At 34.5% G+C, this 21,835-nt stretch overlaps 1 protein-coding gene across 1 annotated transcript in view; it reads left to right on the forward strand.

Annotated features, from left to right (window-relative positions):
- SMCHD1 (structural maintenance of chromosomes flexible hinge domain containing 1) overlaps window positions 1-16,624 on the forward strand; it is a 259,470-nt gene extending 242,846 nt beyond the window's left edge. The window contains exon 49 of the mRNA XM_051970385.1: window positions 16,141-16,624. Within this exon, the coding sequence (XP_051826345.1) occupies window positions 16,141-16,180 (40 nt within the window). The 3' untranslated portion in view covers window positions 16,181-16,624. The remainder of the gene's footprint in view (window positions 1-16,140) is intronic.
- The last annotated feature ends 5,211 nt before the right edge of the window (window positions 16,625-21,835 follow it).

The raw sequence follows: 21,835 nt of genomic DNA on the forward strand, positions 1-21,835 counted from the left end.
TAGGCCTCAGTTAGACTGAGGCCATACCCATTCAGTAATTAAGGCTAGGTAGCAATTATTTGTTAATTTTGTTGAGACTGAATAAAAAATTTTCAAGGTGTGTGTGTGTGTGTGTGTGTGTGTGTGTGTGTGTGTGTATATCTATATCTATATCTATATCTATATCTATATCTAGTCACTTAAGCACAATTGCCAAAGAAAGAAAGCAAGAAAAAGAAAGAAAAGAGAGAAGAGAAAGGGAGGAAAAAAGGAAGGAAAGAAAAGGAGGAAGGAAAAAGGAAGAAGGAAAGAAGGAAGGAGAAAGGGAGAAAGGAAGAGAGGAAGGAAGGAAAGAATGAAAGGAAGCTTCCAATTGACTAATTCCAATTTGTGGATCAGATTTACTCACAGAAGTAGCTTCTAGAAGTTGGGATACAAGTGCCAGGAATCAAGGGACATGTTGAGGAGGGCCAACTTGCTTACATTTTTGTGGTTTGGGGAATTCCTTTGAGTAACTCAAAAGTTTGCCTATTCTCTGGCTTGTGTCTCTCTAATTCTGCTTTTTGCCTCAGTTTCTTGACAAATATAAAGCATCTCAGACTCCAAAGTCTCTCCACAAATTAGGAGTCACATTTCCCTCTGCATATGCAGCAAGTTACAGGACTATTTGGGATGCATTATCCTCCCAGTCATCCTGGTTTTTACAACTTGAGTGTCATCCTTGACTTCATCCATCTGAAGGAGAGGTGGAGTGTTACATATAAGAAAGTAACAAAGGGTAGTTTTGGGAATAGGGTACCCTAGCACTAGAAAAAATTAGAGAATATTTGTAAAGTGCTTAGCACACAATAGGTGTTTAATAAGTGCTTGTTTCCTTTTCTCCCTTCCCCAGCATTTGGAGGAACACAGAAAGGCATCATGAAGAATATGGTATTTTAGCTAAGTCTTGAAGAAAAACAGGCATTCCAAGAGGCTGAGGTGAGAGACTGAGGAGTATATTCTGGGCATGATGAACAGCCAAAGTAAAGGGGTCATGTGTGATGAATACCAAATATGAGGAGGGAAAGAAAGGCAAAAAAGACAGGAAAGGTGCTGGATTATGAAGAGCTTTAAATAGCAAATGGAGTAATTTATATTTAATTCTTGAGGCAAAAGGGAGCCACTAGAGTTTGTTTTTTTTTTTTTTTTTTGAGTGAAAGATTATATAACCTGATTAGGAAAATTGCTTTGGAAAATGGCTAAAAATGTGGAGAATGACTAAAAGTTGAGAGAGCTTTAAGGAATGGAATCCCCAAATTAGTCTGCTACATGGTCCAGGTCTAGACTAGAATAGGAGGCTTGTGAGGGCAGTGGAGGACACTTTTTTTTGGGAAAGATACAGTGGTGATAGGTCAAGATTTGACAATTGATTGGATGTGTGGGGATGTTGAAAATTGAGGTGAGAGTTGAAAGATGAAAACAAGGCTGAAAACCTTGGTGACTAGAAGGATAATAGCACTTTCAACAAGAACAGGGAAGTTTGTAAGATGAGTGGATTTGGGGGCAAGAGTAATTCTATTTTGGATGTATTGACTTTGTGTATATATGTTTGGGATTTATAGTGTCCAAAAGATAGAGACTGATGTTTAAGGGGAAACTGGAGTTTGACAAAGAATGTTAGACTATCTATCTAGATCTTAATAATCAGCATAGAGATGTTTATTGAGGTCACCATCAGAGAGAAATGATTATTTTTCACTTGTATTAATAGCCAATTATTGGATTGGGATCAAGGTTTTCCTTGTTTTCTATTTCCTCATCCAGAAATCAACCAATGTGGGAAATCTTTCTCAAAGACTTACCAGGGGACTAAGATCTAATCAAAGATAATAAAGAAATTCTAAGTTTAATCAAATGAGTGGATTCTTACTCATTATGTTTACTCAGACTGATCTGAGGAGGCTATGAGAATAACCATTGAGGATGAACATTGAGGAAAAAGTCAGTCAATAATAATAAACATTTAATTACAATTAATTAATAATAAACAGTTAATAAACATTTATATTAAGCACCTAAGTGCTGGGGGGGAAGGGGGATGCCAAGAAAAGGGGGAAAAATCCCTGCTCTTAAGGAATTCATAGTCTAATGGAACAGGTAACAAGCAAACAAAATAGGAAGTTCGTTGGAATTGGCAATTAAGAAATCACCGATAATTTTAGAGCAATTTCAGTTGAATGAGAAGATCAGAAGATAGACTACAAAGAATTAATTAATTGGATAAATAAAAATTAAATAATTATGGAGAGAAAGTGGAAACAATGAGTAGTTTTTTTTAGGAGTACAGCTATGGAAGGGGTAGGGACATAGAGCAATAACTTGACGGGTGTAGGAAGAAGGGAACAAACATTTATAGTGTCCACTAAATTCCAAGCACTTTACAAATATCTCATTTGATTCTCTTAATAATCCTTAGAGGTAGATGCTGAGTCATAGGGATTTTTTTAAAAATGGGAGACATCTGGGGATATTTGTAGACAGTAGACAAGAAGACTGTTTGTAATCTGTCACTGAAGGCAATGTCCAGATTACCCTGGACCTGGGAACCATGAGGTTGTGATCATATTTGAAAAGACAGTCATTTCATCTTTTCAGAAAGAAAGAAGACTGAAATCTTGTGAGAGGTGAGAAGCATCAAGAGTATTGAAAGTGGTCACGGACATGAGATTGCTATCCATAACAATATTTGGAGATAAAAGTTCCTGCCTCAGGTAGCTTTAACTGGGATGGCACAGCCTCCATGCCAGAGTGCTTAGCAAAGTAGACATTTAATAAATATTGATTGATTGCTCTCTCCACTGCTACTGTTACTGCAGTCCAAAACCAGGGTTAAGATTCTGGGAAAAGACTAGAGCTGAGTAATGCAAGGACACTTGTGCCACTATAGAAAGATTTTACTGTACTTGTTGGGAGGGAATCATGCGAGATTGTTCCCCTTCATTTTCCTCCACGTATGCTTCAAATTTCTGTCTGTCTATTCTTCCAAATCCAGTGTTTAAGACAGAATGATTGTTAACCAAGGCTTTCCTGATCTGTATATATTTTGTTTGTTCAAAGGTAGTTGAGAGAAGAGGTTATAATTGTTTATACAGAAACAAGCTATGGTGATTTACAGAAAAGGAAATTATTCTTTCTTTTTTTTATTAAAGCATTTTATTTTTAAAATATATGCATGGATAATTTTCATCATTCACCCTTGCAAAATCTTATGTTCCAAATTTTCTCCCTTCCTTCACCCTACCTCCCCCTGATGGCAAATAATCCAATACATGTTAAACGTGCAATTCTTCTATCCATATTTCCACAAATATCATGCTGCACAAGAAAAATCAGATCAAAAGGGGGGAAAATGAGAAAGAAAACAAATTGCAAGCAAACAACAACAAAAAGAGTGAAAACACTATATTATGATCCACACTCAGTCATCACAGGCCTCTCTCTGGGTGTAGATGGCTCTCTTCATTACAGGACCATTGGAACTGTTCTGAATCATCTCATTGTTGAAGAGAGTCATATCCATTAGAATTGATCACTGTATAATATATAATTTTTTTGTTGCCATGTACAATGATCTCCTAGTTCTGCTCACTTCACTTAGCATCAGTTCATGTAAGTCTCTCTAGGTCTCTCCAAAATCATCCTGATAATGATTTCTTATACAACAATAATATTCCATACCATTCATATACCATAACTGATTCAGCCATTCTCCAATTGATGGGCAGCCACTCCATTTCCAGTTTCTAGCCCTTTAAAAGGAATGCCACAAACATTTTTGCATGTGTGGGTCCTTTTCCCTTTTTAATGATCTCTTTGGGACACAGGCCCAGTAGAGACTCTACTGGATCAAAGGGTTTGCACAGTCTGAAAGCCCTTTGGGCATAGTAGGGAAATTATTCTTTTAGTTGCTGGAGGTTACCACCTTGGGGCTTGAGACACCTAAAGAGAATTTTATTGATACTTATAATAGCTCTTCCAAAACTGGGGAAAGATTAAATGAATATAGACCAAGAAGAAGCCAAGATGTACACAAAATGAGCCAAGAGTATTGTGGCGAAAAGAAGCTTATAAGAAGAAAGCTGTAGTTATTTTCCTAAGGGGCAGTGGCCTCTAATTATAATCTGATTTTCTTTCCCAAAGTATATTAAAGAGCCCCATCCTCTGCTCCTATAATGACTGGAGTAAGGCAGTGACTAAGAGATTCTACTCCCATGGGAACACCTGAAGGGAACAGATGGGAAAGAGTGGGTCTGCTCACACAACGCATAGGAGCAGGGAGGGGAAGTTTTTCTCTTTACTTATGAAATTGCCATGGTTAATGACTTTTCTGATCATCTTGATTTGCTGGAACTCCTTAACTATCCATAAGAGGCCAGACTGACCTCCAAGTAAAAAATAAAACCGAGCATTCTTTAAGCTGGGCAAATTGGAAGTTCTTTGCAGGATTGGCAATCTGAACCTAGAACGTCCCTTGCAATTCCAGGGAACTGGCCAACTCTGGCTGATTCATGCCAGCTCCCAGTTCCGAAAAACTGGGATCAGAGATGATCAGAGATGACCCAACAAAACCACCATGTAATTACACCACCTCCCTCTGTGATTTGTCTTCATAAGCCCTGCTGCTTATGCCCACCATGAGCTCAGTTCTAACTGTACTCTCATCTATACATGTCAGCCTTCTTAGAAAGAATAAACCCAAAGGACACAACATAATTGTTTTATCATTCTTAGACTGAACTCTGGGGGAAAAAGGTAGACAGACTGAATCCCCATAGATCTAAAATAAGACTTCAGCAAGGACCCTGGGCCATTGTTAGCTGGATGGGCCATAGAGAGGGGCATTGACAGGAGAAGGCTTTTGTTGAATTTGAGTGGAATTTAAGTGGGCCTTTGTGATCCACCAAGGCCAGAATGCAGGGAGGAGCATTGACAGAATCATCTTGTCCTTAAGTGGGCCCTCATTGAATTCTTTGAATTGACAAAATCATCATGACCCCACATTTATTGTATAGAGTCAGAAGGCCAAGATATAGATGTCGACTCCTGAGGTTATTTTTCTCCTATAAAGAAACTTATTTGTACCCAACTTCTTTGATAACTCCTTTTTGGGAACTTAACCCAACAGTCAAAAGCTTAATTCCCTGCTAACTCCCATTAAGAACTTAGCCCTCTTACTAAATGTCATAATAGCTGGTTGATTAGGAATTTACCCTTTGTTGATGGCAAGTTTTGCCAGGGAATTTAGCCCAGGTCTTTCCCCTAGTTTCCATTAAATTCCCTTTTGGAACTTAGTCTTACAAATATTGAGGTGTGGAGTTGAACTCAAAAATATATTATGATTACCCAGCCAGTGTTGAGAGTTATATCAAAAGAATTTATAGGCTTAGACCATCTCTAAATAAAGAGGAAAAGCTTTCATTATTACACCACTGGTTGTAAGACTAAGTTCCAAAAGGGAATTTAAGGAAACTAGGGGGTTTTAGCACTTCTGCACTGCCATAACCCAACAGGATCACATTATCTTATTCCTATTCTTTTAGTTTTAATATTAGGTAATTCCTGTTAAGGAGATTCAAAAGAGGAAGTAATCCAAGAGAGGGGATGATTTTTTCTCTACCTACCTTGAGTAAATCCTCTAACATAATCAGTTTTCTCCTTGGCTCCACTTCTGTCTATCTCCTTGGAATTAGAAAGTTAAAAGAGCCTTTTCAATCAGAACCTCCACCTGACATTTTCTCTCTCAACCTCCCATAAATTTGCTGATTTCATTTCTGGCTACTCCACTTGGACTGTGTTCTAGCCTAATATATGTTCGTCATCTATTTTTATATGACTTATTCCTTCCCTTCATTTCTCTGCTCTATTAATTTCAAAAACCCAAATGAAAATTTTCTTCCTTCTTGAAGTCTTCTCAAATTTTTATCCCTTTTAAAAATTGTACTGCTTTAGCATGACATGTTCTTTGTTTGTATTATATGTTTCTATATGTCATTGTTAACTGCTAAATTCATTTCAAGTGTGCTTTATCTCCTCAGTTAGATCAAGGATCTCTCCTGCCCCAATATATGGAAAAGATTATAAAGTCTTGGCCTAGTAGGTGGTCAACAAACATCCTTGACTTGCTGAACAAATATTATAGTATATTAGAAACAGAGTCCTACACTTTTAATTTTTTTCTCTCAAAATATGTAATATCTCAGAATAACTCCATGCTGAGTTAGCAATGGAAAACTTGCCATTGCAAGTTATAGATTATCTCTTTGGAAAATTTTAAAAATTTTAAACACCAAATAAAGTGAGTATCTTCACATATAAAGATATAGTAGAATAGAAAAAGGGGACTGCATGAGAAATTGTTTTCCACCATCTATAGCTTGATTTTTCCTTCAAATACACAACAAAATTGAATATCTGATTTTTAAACTTAATCTTACAGTTTATTTAAAATGAAACTTTTTTTAAAATTCAGAATGCTTATTGTGGATTACCTAATTTATACCTCTACTAGATGACTAAGCATCAGGATTGTGCTCAATTTCATTAATCTTCTTTGTAATCAAGACTTTGTGATATTTAAAAATATTTGGTTAATCTTCCAAAAAGCAGCTCTTAGTGATTAAGATGAAATAGATTTTATCTTGATATAGTATATGTGCACATATGTATACATACATATATATGTACATAATATGATTTATACATACCTACACATTTGTATTTATATATATGATAGGTGTATCTTTGTGTGTATTATATGTGTGCATAAATATATATATATATACATATATATGTTTAAAGACCATATCTATATATAGATAGATATAAAATTTTCCTAGTTAAAAAAACTAATAACTATTAAAGTTCAATCAGGAAGTATAAAAAGTCCTAGTAGCCTTTTTTTCTCGAATAGATATTCCTTATTACGAATTTTTAAAAATCACACTGTAAGTATATAATTGAAATTAGTTTCTAATTTTACTCTATAGCAGTTCAATTAGCTGCAAGGTATGTTTTTATGAAAAAAAAAAAAAAGCATTTGTTTCTGGCAAAGAAGAGAAAATGTATTATGGGACTGATTCCTGAATCTGTATTAATTTATATAACACAATGAAACTTCCTTCAGAATTCCAAATCTCACTAAAATGTATGCAGCTCTTTCTTATGAGCTGAAAAGACTCACACAAATTTATAAGAAACCTCAAAGCCCACATAGTCCATTTCCTACTTTAACAAGACTCCTTACAATTTTACAATACACTCAAAAACTAGCCATTCAGCTCTCAACTGAAAAAGGAGGAACCCCCCAAGACAAACTTTTTAACTTTTTGGATAATACCAATTGTTAGGAAGTTTTTCCTCATTATCAAGTTGAAATTTATTTCTTTTATCCATTTGCTCCTGGTTCTGCCTTTGTAGATCAAGCAGAACCTTCTAATCCTTCTACAAGAGAACTCTTAAACTTGAACAAAACCATTGCCCCCTATATCATCTGTTTTATGACTTGGATTTCTTTCTCTAAAACTACTTGTTCACATCTTTTTTTTTTTTTTAAATTGTTCACATCTTTTGAGCATTAATCAATATACCTTTATCAGAGAAACTTTCTGCAAGTTTTCCCTTTTATTTAATTGCTTTTCTTCCTGTTTTGGCTGTATTGTTGTACAAAGACTTGTTAATTTTATATATCCATTATATCTTATATATATTTTATTTATATTATATACATAATATATAATGAACTTATATATAATCATATATATACTTTTACATGTATAACTTAATATAATATTATATATATAATTTTTACTTTCTGTGATCTTTTCTGTTCCTTACTTGGCCATGAATTCTCCTTTTATATGACAGATAATTTCTTCTCTGCTTTTAATTTATTTATAATGTCCATATTTATATTTAAGTAATTTTGCCTTTTGGTGCTTTTCTTAGTATGTAGTGTGAGATATTGGTTTGGACTTAGTTTTTGCCAGACTACTTTCCAATTTTCCCATCAGATTTTGTTTGACTGTGAGTTCTTAGCTAAAATTTTTAAGTTTTATCAAGTACTAAGCTACTGTTTGTATATATTACATACATATTAATGTTCTACTATCCAATTTCTTAGTACTAAATCATTTTGGTGATTATTATTTTCTGTTATAGTTTGAGATTTAGTACTGCTAGATCCCCTTTCCACTTTTTTGTTTGTGTGTTATTTTCTTCATATTCTTAACATTTCTCCAGATAAATTTTGTTATTGTTTTTTCTAGATCTATAAAGTAATCTTATGGTTTTAGAAGTGTGACATTGAATATATTAATTTAGTATTGTCATTTTTATTGTATTGGTTTATCTTATTCATGAATAATTTCTTTCTCCAATTATTTAGATCTGTCTTTATATGTGTAAAAAATGTTTATCCTCTATTTAAAAGAGGCAAAATTTACTAGTCCTTGTATGGTCCTGACTGTGGTTCTGTGGTACTTGAACAGCTTCCCTCTGGCTGCTTTTAGTATTTTTTTTTCTTTGCTATGGAACTCTGGAATTTGATCATGACATTACCTTTTGGCATTTCAGGAAGTGATGGATTATTTTTGTCTTTGCTTGGCCCTCTGGTTTTCAAAGATCTGGACAATTTTGATTTGTGATTCCTTGAAATTTGGTGGATAGGATTTAAAAAACAAAAACATGGTTAAAAATGTTTTTTAAAGTATCTTTCCACAAATCACTTGATTTTTTTCTAATATATATTAGTATCTCAGAGTCTTTGATTTCTTTTTGGTCTAATTTCTGAGGAATCCATTACTTGGGTAAGATTTTATATTATCTCTTCTAAAAGATTTATTCTTAGAGAAGATGGCAGAGCAGGACAAACAATACCAGGTTCTCCAAATTTCCCCCATAAACAAGACAAAATATCACCTCAAAATGAACTTTGGGCAGCATAAACAATTAAAAGTCAGGTTGAAGATATTGGTCCAGAAACAGATGTTGACTTGAAAGAAGTGTAAACCACCTCCAGGCAGCCTCTGTTGAATCAACAAACAACTAACTGTAGGTGCACCTGGGTCTGCAGCAGCCTTCACTTCAGGAACTTTCACCTTCTGGACAGTGTGGGGTGAGGACAACTAAGTAGACGAAGATTGAAAGACCCTCCACTATTGCAGGTCTCCAGGTCCAGTTAATACTGACCAGACTTGGTGCTAGGCTATGGCTGTGAACAAACAGGAGAGAACGCACATTTGGTGAGTCTGGTAGCAGAGGGCAAGGACCCTGTAGACTGGGCATTTGCAGCAGAGCAAAGTTCCTAATTTAATTCCAGGGCAGAGGGTTGAGCAAAAATTATCAACCATGGAAGGGACTACAGGAACCAAGAGTATTTGTGGTAACAGTTTGTGGGGGACCCTAGCGATGACACAGAAGCAGAGAGGTGTTTCCAAGGTCAATCCCCCAAGCAATGCTTAGATAACAATAACTTGGAAAACTTAAAGTGTAAGATATCATTCCTTCTCCCTTGCCTTGAAACTAGAACCTAAATATAATAATAAGCCACAACCAAATGAAATAATAATAAGGAAACAAAGAAAAAAGGACTTGATCATAGTTAGCTATTATGAAGAAGGCGAAGATCTGAGTTCATTCTCAGAAAAAATAAAATTTTTTTTAAAGCTTTTTATTTTCAAAACATATGCATAGATAGTTTTCAACATTCACCCTTGTAAAACTTTGTGTTCCAATTTTTTTTCTCCCTCTCTTCCCTTTATCCTTTCCCCCAGATGGCAAGCAATCCAATATGTTAAACATGTGCAATTCTTCTATATATATTTCCACAATGATTATACTGCATAAGAAAAATCAGTCAAAAAGGAAAAGACAATGAGAAAGAAAACAAAATGCAAGTAAACAGCAACAAAAGTGAAAAATACTATGTTGTGATCCACACTCAGTCCCCACAGTCTCCTCTCTGGGTACAGATGGCTCTCTGTATCACAAGATCATTAGAACTGTCCTGAATCACCTTGCTGTTGAAAAGAGCCACCTCTATTAGAATTGATCATCACATAATCCTTTTGTTTCTATATACAATGTTCTTTTGGTTCTACTCACCACACTTAGCATCAGTTCATGTAAATCTCTTCAGACCTTTCTGAAATCATCTTGCTGATTATTTCTTATAGAGCAAAAATATTCCATAACATTAATACACCATAACTTATTCAATCATTCTCCAACTGAAGGGCATCCACTCAATTTGCAGTTCCTTGCTAAAACAAAAAGGACTGCTACAAACATTTTTGCACATGAGGATCCTTTTCCCTTTTTTTGTGAAGATATTAAAATTTTTAAAATTTTAAATTTAAAAAATGTTAAATTCTAATTTAAAGAAAAATGTCAAATGGTCACAAGCCCAAAAAGAATTCTTGGAAAAGTTTAAAAAAGAATTTAAAAATCAAATGAGAGAGATTGAGGAAACATTAAGAAAAAATAAGGGCAATCCAAGAAAATCAAGAAAGTTTTAAAAAGAAAGTCAATGAATTGGAAAAAAATATCCAAAAAATTAAGGAAGAAAATAATGGAGGCAAATACACAATTAGTAATTACAACTTTGAATGTGAATGGGATGAGTTCATACCTGAAAACAAATAGCAAAATGGATTAAAAATCAGAATCTGATATGTTGTTTAAGGAAACATGCTTAAAAATGAGAGATACACATAAAGTTAAAATAAAGGGGTAGATTAGAATTTATTCTTCAGCTGAGTAAAAAGCCGGGGTAGCAAAGTTAAAGCTTAAATAAATGTAATTAAAAGAGATAAATAGGGAAACTAAATTATGAATTAAAAAATACCATAGAAAATGAAATAACAATATTGAACCTATATGCACCAAATACTTATATAGTATCTAAATTATGAAGGGAAAATAGTGAAGTAAAGGTAGAAGTAGATAGTAATGCTGTAATAGTGGTCGACTTTATCTTTCCCTTCTCAGAATTAGATAAATCTCACCCCCCCACCAAAAAAAATGAGCTGAATAGAATCTTAAACAAGCTAGTTATGATATATCTTGATAGAACTCAATAAGAATAGAAATACTTTTTTCTTAGTAGTATATCATACCTTAATAGTATATGATGTTTACAAAAATTGACAATGAAATAATGAAGTGAAATGAACAGAGTGAACCATAAAAGCATTATTGTTCTAAGAACAATTTTGGAAAAATGAAATCATTTTGAGTATTATAAATACTCAAATTAGCTAAAAAGGCCCATATCCAAGGAAAGAACTGATAAATAAAAGTATGTATAATATGGTTTTACAAATATGTACATTTTTTTCCTGTGTCTAATGGAAGCCTTCTCTAGATTGTGGGAGGAGGAGAAGAAGGAAATAAAAAGTAGGACAGCAATGAACAAAAGAAAACCTAGAAAGAAGCATAGATAGCTTTGAAAATGATGTGTAGTATTTATTATATACTTTCCTTTTTTTTTTTTTTTAAAGTTTGAATTGGAAAGTGATGGTTTTATTTTGAATCTTTGTTTTATGTTGTGATGTATACATGGTAATGTCCCTTTTTTGTATTTGTTTAAAATTAAATCTTTTTAATAAGATATTTTCCTATTTTTTCCCTCCCAAGCTTTTATTTTATCTCTTGTATTCTTTATGGAAAATATTTTTTTTGAGTTTCTTCTCATAGTTGTTACACAATTGCCTTCACTTTCTAGGCTGGATTTTTGGGGTGTTCTAGAAGTAAGATAATTTTTTTACTGATCATTATCTTCTTTGGTTTACTCCTCTCTTTGTATGAGGGCTGAGTTCTGCCCCTTGATCCCATTTTGAGTAGGATAATTGACCTTGCCAAGTCTTATTTTATTTTACCTGGGTTCCTGTGCTAACCTCTAACTCATGGGGACACTTTTACATCTCACCCCCATCCTTGCCCTCTACTTTAATTTTCTAAGCCCTGGGCTTCATCATTTCAAAGCACTGACCTCAGAGACCCTGAAAATCTGGTCAGTACCAATCTGAGTGTTTCTGAATTTCATTGGCCATTACTCTCTAGTCTTTCAATTGAGGTTTCCATTACTGAGAGGCCTTTCTGAATACTCTGGGCTTTCTCAGCCCTCAGATATTACTGCCTGGGACTAAGAGCCTTGTTGGCTAGTAAAGGTGGCTAGATGAGGTCTCTGTTCTATGGTCATACTGAGGACTTAGTGGCTTCTTTGTCTATGCTGGCTCCGATTTTGCTGGTAGCTCCCTTTGCTGATTCCATGGGACTTCTGGCTGACTCTGTGCAATCTCTGGATGGAAGAAGTTACTATAATTTCTCACTGGATTTCTTGCTCATTAATTGATCTGGAGAGAATTTCAGGTTTTTGCTGAACTAGGTCTATGGGATCTGTACAAGTTGCCTTCTTTTAAGCAGCCTTTGGTCAGAAATTGCAGGCTACATTAACTTTTTTGGTAGTCATAGCATGCTATTGACTTCAATTGAGTTGGCAAGTCCAATTTAGTGTGTGGTTTTCCTCTATTAGATTGTTAGCTTCTTATGGGCAGGGACTGTCTGTTTTTATATTTGAATGCCCAGAATTTAGCACTGGTTAACATAAACTATCATCAAAATCCTCATACCTTTTTGACAAAATTTCCTGAATGAATGGATTTTCAACTTCTCCAGGGACAAAATGTTGGCAATAGAAAGTTGAATTTGCATTCTTTCCTGTCGTATAGTTAGAAGAAGACTTAATTCTTAGGAAACTTGTTTTTTAGTCTGGATTCTCATGCTGATTCTGGGCTACCACAAGACATTAAGTCTCTTTTGGCCTTGTTTTCTTATCTCTCTTAACCCAGGGATAATATTGTAACAAATTTGTTTAATGGTTTGTGACATGAACATGGGCTTAGGTGGAAGGGCATAGATAGGCTATGATATATATATCATTGAAGGGAATACTTAGATCAAGACAACCACATATCTTTAGATATATAACTGCAGTGCCTACTCATGGTGTCACTGTAAAGATCAAATTAAAGAATAGATTTTTTTTTTTAGTTTTGTAAAATTCAAAATACTATTCAAATCTATATTTATTATTTGCTACCTAAGATAAATCAAAGATTAAAGTATGATGGCATTTATTTGTTTGTGGCAAAATATGTGTGTGTGTGTGTGTGTGTGTGTGTGTGTGTGTGTGTGTGTGTAGTATTAGATAGTAAGCTGTTAAAGCAGTCAAGATAATGAAGGTTTTAAAAAAAATAATAATGAGAACCCTACTGATCCTTGACAATGCATGGAGGTAACACTGGCTTTTCTCTCATCTATTCCCTTTTCTCTCCTCACAACTTCATCATTCTAATTCAGGCACCTCATCCTCCCTTTCATGAACAATTGAGAAAGCTTTCTAACTGAGCGGCCTGTCAATCTTCCTTTGCTATTGCCAAAATAATCTCCTCAGTGTACAAAAGTGAACATATCAGAACTTTACTCAAAAAGCTTCAGTGTTTCCCATTTGCATTTTAGAGTCTGGCTTCAACTTCCCAGTGCAACCTCATTTCACATTATTTCTCTTTGTACTCTATGTGCCAGACAAATGAGACCACTAGTTATTGCCAAAACTCGACATTCCATCTTCTGTCTCCATGCCTGAACTGCCCTTCCTCCTTACCTCTGCATCTCAGAATCCTTATCTTCCTTCACATTTAAGGCACTACCTCCTCTCAGAATCATCCTTAGTGTACTCTCCCAACCTGAGATTACTTTGCAAGTGTATGCTATAGCATTTTAATAGAATGTAAGTTTCTTGATGGTAAGTACTATTTTTATTTTATCTTTGTGTCCTCAGTGACTAGTATATAGCGGATGCTTTAGATAATTGCTGAATGGAATTAAATTCTCTAAGGCTGTGCCAAGAACTGTGCTAAACATTAGGGATACAAAGAAAGGTTAAAAAAAATCTGTACATATTAGCATAAGTTTACACTCCAATTGGGGAGATTGTGCATATAACTATTTATAAACAAAAATATACAAGGTAAATTAGAGGTAGTCTCAGAGGGAAATCACTTAAATTGAGGAAGACTAGGAAGAATTTTTTTCCCCCACTTGGTAATATTTTTCCCCTATTACTTGTAAAGATAATTTCCAGCATTCATTTTTTTCCAGGTCCAATTTCTTTTTTTTTATTATTATAGCTTTTTATTGACAGAACATATGCATGGGTAATTTTTCAACACTGACCCTTGAAATCACTTCTGTTCCAACTTTTCCCCTTCTTCCCTCCACCCCTTCCCCTAGATGGCAGGTAGTCCAATACATGTTAAATATGTTAAAGTATAGTTTAAATACAATATATGTGTACATATTTATACAGTTCTCTTGCTGGACAAGAAAAATCAGATTTAGAAAGGTAAAAATAACCTGGGAAGAAAAACAAATGTAAGCAGTCCACATTCATTTCCCAGTGTTCTTTCTTTGGGTGTTGCTGGTTCTGTTCCTCACTGAGCAATTGGAACTGAATTGGATTCTCTGGTTGCGGAAGATATCCACTTCCATCAGAATTGATCCTCATATAGTATTGTTGTTAAAATGTATAATGATTTCCTGGTTCCAGCATTCATTTTTGTAAGATTTTGAGTTCTAATTTTTTTTCTCTTTCCCTCTCTTACTTCTCCCTCCTGAAGAGAGTGAGTAAATCTGATATGTTATATATGTACAGTAATTTTAAACATATTTCCATGTGAGTCATGTTAGGAAAGAAAAATCAGAACAAAAGGGAAAAACACGAGAAAAAAAAGCAAACAAAAAAAATATACCTTGATCTGCATTCAAGTTCCATAGTTTTTTCTCTGAATACAGAGGGTATTTTCCATTCCGAGTCTATTAGAATTGTCTTGGATCACTATGGTACTGAGAATAGTTAAGTCTATCATAGATTATTATTACACAATCTTCTTGTTGCTGTATACAGTGTTCTCTTGGTTCCACTCACTTCACTTAACCTCAGTTCAAGTAAGCCTTCCAGAGAAGAAAAGTTTTTCCAGGCTTTTCTGAAATCAGCCTGCTCATCATTAAAAAAAAAAAAATTCTCTTTTTTTAAAGAGTCAATTGGAAGTAAGTGTCTTGCCCAGGGTCACACAGTTAGTAAATGTCTGAGGCTAGATTTTAACTCAGGTCCTCCTGACTCCAGGGTCAGTGCTCTAACCACTCCACTGTCTAACTGTCCCTCAATATTTTTTATTGAACAGTAGTATTCTGTTACATTCAAATAACACAACTTATTCAGCCATTCCTTAATTGATGAGCATCTACTCAATTAGGAAAGTTTTTTTGCAGAAGGTGATACTTTAACCAGGAGGTAGAGATAAGGAAGGAGAGCATTCCAGGTATGCAGGACAGATAGTCATTGAAAACATTCAGAATCTCGCTGAAATGGGAAAGTTTTGAATACACTTCTAGTTATGGATTATAAGGATATTGTCCTAGGATTGACATGTCTAAATACAACAAAAATGAACAACCAGATTGGCACAGGTAACCATTGGTAGGAGTATTTACCCCAATGAAATTAGAGTTCTAAGCTTAAAGTATTAAAAGTATAAGAAAGAGACATCATTTATACAATTTCTCAGCTTCTTGTTTTTCACAAGACAGTTTTCACAGGACCAAGTACATTGCACACTCAAAAATTTTGTGAATGAATGGATTTTTCAAATTCTCTAGTGACACTGGAAATTTTCTCATTACCCTGCACCAAACTCATGTTGCTTCTAGCAACTTAAAATTGGAAAAGCTACTGATTTTGTTCCTTTTGCAACAACATTACATATCTTTAGCTCACAGAATTTGTGTAACTACAAAAGGGAATATTTGTAGTTTTATTAGTTAAAAAGAGAAAGCACATGAGCATTAAAAAATAAAAGCAAAATAGATTTCTTTCTGTGACCAATGCCTTTAATATTATAGTCAATCAGGATGTTGTCAGTTCCTTGAAATTTAGAGCATTCATGTCAGTTAATATTGAAAAAGAATTGAAGTAGAAAAGTGCTGAAAGATACCTTGACAGTATATTGGCCTTATCAATATATTTATATCTAAAATATTTTTTGGTTTCTTTTATTTTTAAAGCACGAGTGGGCCAGTGGAATTCCAGTACCACTTGGACTAAAGCACATGATTCATCTATTCAGCGCTCTCAGTGATTTCTGTCTACCCAACCCTATGAAAAGAATTTTTGTAAGAGTGAGGAATGTCAGCTGGTGACAGTTGAGGAAGTTGCATTTTCTAAGTATGTGAAGTATCAAAAATGTTTTTTTTTTAATTTTAAAAATAAATTTTATTTAAACTTCCATTGATGAGTAAAATTATTCAGTTAGATAAGCAAGAACTTAAGAAGAGAGCAAACAAAATTGAAAACAAGATTGTATGTGTATCCACCAATTTCTGTGACAAATTTTATTTACCTCCTAAAGAAAAGATGTGTATATTAACTTTAACAACCTAACCAAATAGTCCTGGTTTTTTCTGGAAATACTTTGTATTCACAAGAAAAATCCTTTGGAACTTTTATTTTTTCCCTTATTAAGTAATAAAAGCTCACATATATCTATTACTTTGAGGCTTGAATACATTATATCATTTAAGCCTAACAAAGACAGTGTTTACACATTGTTGCTATGATTAGTTCCCTTTTTCCTAATGAGAAACTAAGGATGATTAAAGGTTAAATAACTTGCCCAAGATCACACTTCCTAGTGCCAGTATCTAAATTGATATATGAACCCAGGTCTCTCTGATTTGGGCATTGATTTTTTTTTTTCTTTTGCTGTATTACATAATGCTTCCTATAAACTTGGTTTAATTATAAAAGAACACTAATAATCAACTGTCCCTGCCTTTTTTTTCTTTTGAAAACAGCAACAAAAGAATGAAATCTAAAAGCATGCTTAGAAATTGTTAGGGAAACTTTTCAAAAAGTCAGAAAAAGAAGTCAGGAATAACACCCGAAGGCTCTTGTGGACAAGGAAAGCAGCTTGTTATGTCATTGCATTTTATGAGATCCTGAGACGTGCAAATCTGACCATTGTGATGAGAGACTTTTTTGAATGGAAATGTATCATAAGTGACTGTGGAAGAAGAATAAATTTCCCTAAAAAAAAAATTAGCAGTCATAAGACAGACAACATGATGGTTTGTTTAGAAGGGGATGACTTTACAGTCTACAGGGCCTAGGTTCAGATACTGGGAAGGGAAGAAAATAAGTATTAAATGCTAGTATACTAATCATTTTACATTGTACTAATCATTTTACAAATATTATCTCATTTGATCCTTACAACAACGTGTGAGGTATTTTTTTCAGTTGAGGAAACTGAGACAGAGGTTAAATATCACAGGATCACACAGCTAATAAGTGTCTGAGGATGGATTTAAACTCAGGTATCCCTGTCTCCTCACCCAGAGTTTTATCCACTGAGTTATCTAGTTCCCTAATACTGCCTTATTTATCAGTTCTTTGACTCTGGGCAACTTACTTAACTGTTTATAAAATGAGAAAGGGACTTGATTATTTGATGACCTCTAAGGTCTCTTTCAATTCTAAGATCCTGTGATATTATTTTCAGGGATACCAGCCAATTCTTTAAGACAATATTACAGATAAGTTGCTGTTCTCAATCTACAGGGCAATTTTTGATACTTGGAAGTATCTGTGTTGAAATGTGTTGATGAATTCACAGGTTTGTGACCAAATCAAAACAAAGTGATTATAATATTATTTATTTTCAACAGCTTTGAGCTTCCCATTCTAGTTTGATTGTGAAGTCCTCTGGGACTTATTCCTCAGGAATAAGTTAAATGAGGTACTCAAAGGAACAGCAAGTATATTTGTTCATTAGAGTATAAGCATGGGCCTAATTTTTACTCTCTAAGATTGCCAGGTACTGTGCTAAGCATGAGGGATAAGAAGAAAGACCAAAAAATTTAATCTTTTATTAAACACCTATTATTTCATGATTTCCTCTTATCATGATAATAACGTGATTAGGTAAAGAATTGTATTAAGTAGTCTATCCTTGGGAAGCAGCCCTGTGGGTTAGATCATAGAACTGGAAGAGTCCTGAAAGGTCATCTAATCCAAGCTCATAACTAGTGCACTAACTCTGCTTGAACATGTTGTTACAATGAAATGAGAACTAGATTTCTAGTCAGAGTTCAAATCTCCAGACTGTCATCTTCTGCCTGGGTGATTATAGGTAAATTCCTTAACTTCTCTGGCCCTCAGTAAAACAAGGGAGCTATACTAGAAGGTAAGTTTCTCAAGAACAGGAATTATTTTTTTTTCTTTTATTTTTATCTCTAGTACTTAGCTCAGTAGGTGCTTAATATGCTTAATAAATGCTTATTGATTAGATGACCCTTAAGGGCTCTTCCAGTTCTAAAATCTATGATCTTACAATCTTCAGTGATTAGAAACTCATTGTATAAGCTATTAGTTTCTATTTGAAGACAGTGAAAATTGTTGAGATATTCTTCCTTTTAGACTGAGCTGAAATTTAGATTCTTATCATTTCTATCTATTGGCTTTAGCTCTGACCTCTGCATTCAAAAATACAAATAAGTCTAATTCTTCTTCATGTAACAGATCTTCAAATAGTAGAAGCAGTGAACATGAGCCACATTTTCTAGGCAAACATCTCCAGTTCCTTCAACCTATCCTCATATGACATGGTTTCAAGTACCCTCATCCATTTTTCTGGTTGAACTCCAACTTGTCGATGTCTCTCTTAAAATGTGGCGCCCAGAACTGAACATAATACTCTAGATGTGGTCTCACCAGTGGGACTATTACCTCCCTTGATCTAATGTTATGCCTCTGTTAGTTCATCACATTAGCTTTCTTTGGCAGCTACATTATACTGTTTACTTATATTGATTTTGCAGACAACTGCAACTCTTTTTCATGTGATCTGGCCAAGACTTTCATGTATTATATTTTTGCATTGGACTTTTTAACATAAGTATTGGAGTTTATACATATCCCTATTTCAGTTTACTTTTGTTTGATTGAGCCCTTTGTTCCACTCTGCTGAATATTTTGTGGATATATATATATGTATGAGTGTGTGTGTATATATATATATATGTATATATATATATATGTGTGTGTGTGTGTGTGTGTGTGTGTGTGTGTATATATAAAATCCAGGATCCTTTTAGATCTTCTTTTACATACAGACATGTCATACATACCTGTCACCTATATCTTCATGTAAGCCACTGGTAAAAACATTGAAAAGAGAAGAGCCATAAACCCTGCTGCATACTTCTTTCCACTGATCAAAACCTTTGGAGTACATTCATCTAAGCAGTAATACCATATGCATCTCACTGTACCATCACCCAGCTAATATGTCTAGCCAAAGTACAAGAGATGGTATCAGATGTCTCACTGAAATTTAATTCTACCATATCTTCCACATTTTCCTTATCTACTAGCTTAATAATGCTGTCAGAAAGGAAATGCTATTATACCCATTTTACATGTGAGAAAACTGAGGCTGATTAAATGATTTTACACATGGTCACAGCTAGGGTCTGAAGTAAGATTTGAACTTGAGTTTTCTTGACTCCAAGTCACTTCACTATGCCCCTTGGATGCCTAGATAATATACACTACAATTTATAGTTATTTAAATAGTTTTTATGATCACTTTTTTGAAAACTTGGGCTTTAGACCCTTGGTTCAGATCCCATTAATTCTATAAGAAAATTAGATTCCATGCATTCATCTGTTGATAGAAGGCTGTTTTCCTTCAAGGCTCAGCTCAAGAACCATTATCTTCTTTCCATAGATGAAAGTGATCTCTCTGTCATCAGATTTTCTTAGAAAATTTTGTCTAGATATACCTTTGCCCTGAATTGGAAAAGAATTCTCTATTTGTCACCGGAGGGGTTTTTGAAATGATTCTTCCACTTACTACTTTATGTGAAAACAGGGCAAATCAATTCCTTTTTCTGGGCTTCAGTTTCCCCACTTATAAGATAATGGAGTTAGTCTAGTTGACTTCCCTTATAGCTATTCATCTGTGATCCTCCCCCTATACAATGAGAGTTTAGCACAGAGTCTGGCACATAGCATGAGTTTAATGAATGTTTGCCAGATTATTTCAATTTACTTTTGTTACCATGAACATAATTGCTCATATGCTGAGGATTACTTTTGGGGGGAAATAGGTTAGTTAGTATTGTGATATGAAAGGCAGCTTTCCTTTTTTTCCTCCACCTCCCTTTTTAATTTTTCTGCCTCTTATCTGTATAATTGATGGGAGACTTAACATATACATACAAATAACATATACAAATACAGGCAGAGTTATCCAATAGAAGATGATTTTTCACCTTCTTGAATAAGTTTTTTTTTTTTTAATTTCTCCCTACATGGTCTTTTTTTTAAAGCTAGGATGAATCAATCATATATCATTTTCATGATATTTCATTTTCAGAGTCTGTAAATAGATTATATACCCTTACATGGTAGAAATTGCTGCTTTACTATTGAGGGAAGTTCCTTCTTAGGGAATTTCCTTCACTGATGTTACCAGAAACAAAACAAAAAGCTGGTCATCTGAGTATCATTTTGACTCATATTAATTTCTTTAGTTTGTGCATATTTCAATGTGGCTTTGATTTGGTGGACAAGTTGCTACAGCCAGTAGCTATATTAACTTATATTACCATTAAATATATAACTAACACAGTTATATATAAATATATAACTAACAACATTAACTGTCAGATAATGGTGGGTTTACTCCTAAATTAATTCATTACTTTTAACTACTTTCTGAAAATTCCTTTCTTTGTTTAGGGCTTCTACTAAGGGGTTCCTTCTACTAAGCAGAGATGGTGAGGATAATAAAAAGTTAAATGGACAAGGGAACCAAAAGGCATTGAATGAAAAGCAAAATACAACCAAAAACCTGTCTACTTTTCTAAGGCAGTTAGAATTTCAATGAGAAATTATTACATTTGATAAAATACTGAAGGCAGATTGCTAAACCAAGAAAAAAAAATCTAGATATGGGATGTTACAGGCAAAGATTTTGATTTACCTTCCAACATTTAACCACCATTCTATACCAAACTTCGGTTCTGAGACAAGAGCCTATTTTAGGCAGTTCTTTGATTGATATAAGGATTTCCAAGAAAATCTCTACTTAGAAAACACAAATCTAAATACGTAAGTGGTAAAGACAAAAAAGGCCCAACCATGGATGAGATGGTATTGCTGTTCCCCTTTTTGGGGGACAGGGGGAGGAAGTACATTCGAGTGTTATCAAAGTCAGTAATTTTGGAAAATTTTAAATGAGTACTACTGACTTGTGTAACTTTGTATTGTGTAAAGATGAAAAAGAAAAGACACTGCCTTCTTAGCTTTCCTCTTTATCTCCCCTTTGCGCATAAAAGTGGTGGAGATGAATCAGTGGACATAAGAAAAGAGGAGTGAATGCATGTCTCCTGCCAAATGAGGAAATCCAGATCAGTGCTTCCCCAGGGGACTGATAAAGATGCCCCCGGACTCAGCACTAGAGTTTAGCACCCAGGGATGCCTGTGGGAACAGACTCTCAGACTACGAATCGGTACTCCTGAGGGGGTAGGGGTGTGTGTGTCTCTGGTAGGTGGAAGGCGGAGTTCCTGTGCTTCTGGGAAAAGACCAAAAGAATGAGTAATTTGAAATATTGTAATACAGACCCTTCTCCCAACCTTCTTGCCCCTAACCCCCTACAGAGAGGCGAAGGGGACTGGAGACACAGAGACGGA

The sequence above is a fragment of the Antechinus flavipes genome, chromosome 1 (genome assembly GCF_016432865.1).
Source record: "Antechinus flavipes isolate AdamAnt ecotype Samford, QLD, Australia chromosome 1, AdamAnt_v2, whole genome shotgun sequence".
Lineage (NCBI taxonomy): Eukaryota > Metazoa > Chordata > Mammalia > Dasyuromorphia > Dasyuridae > Antechinus > Antechinus flavipes.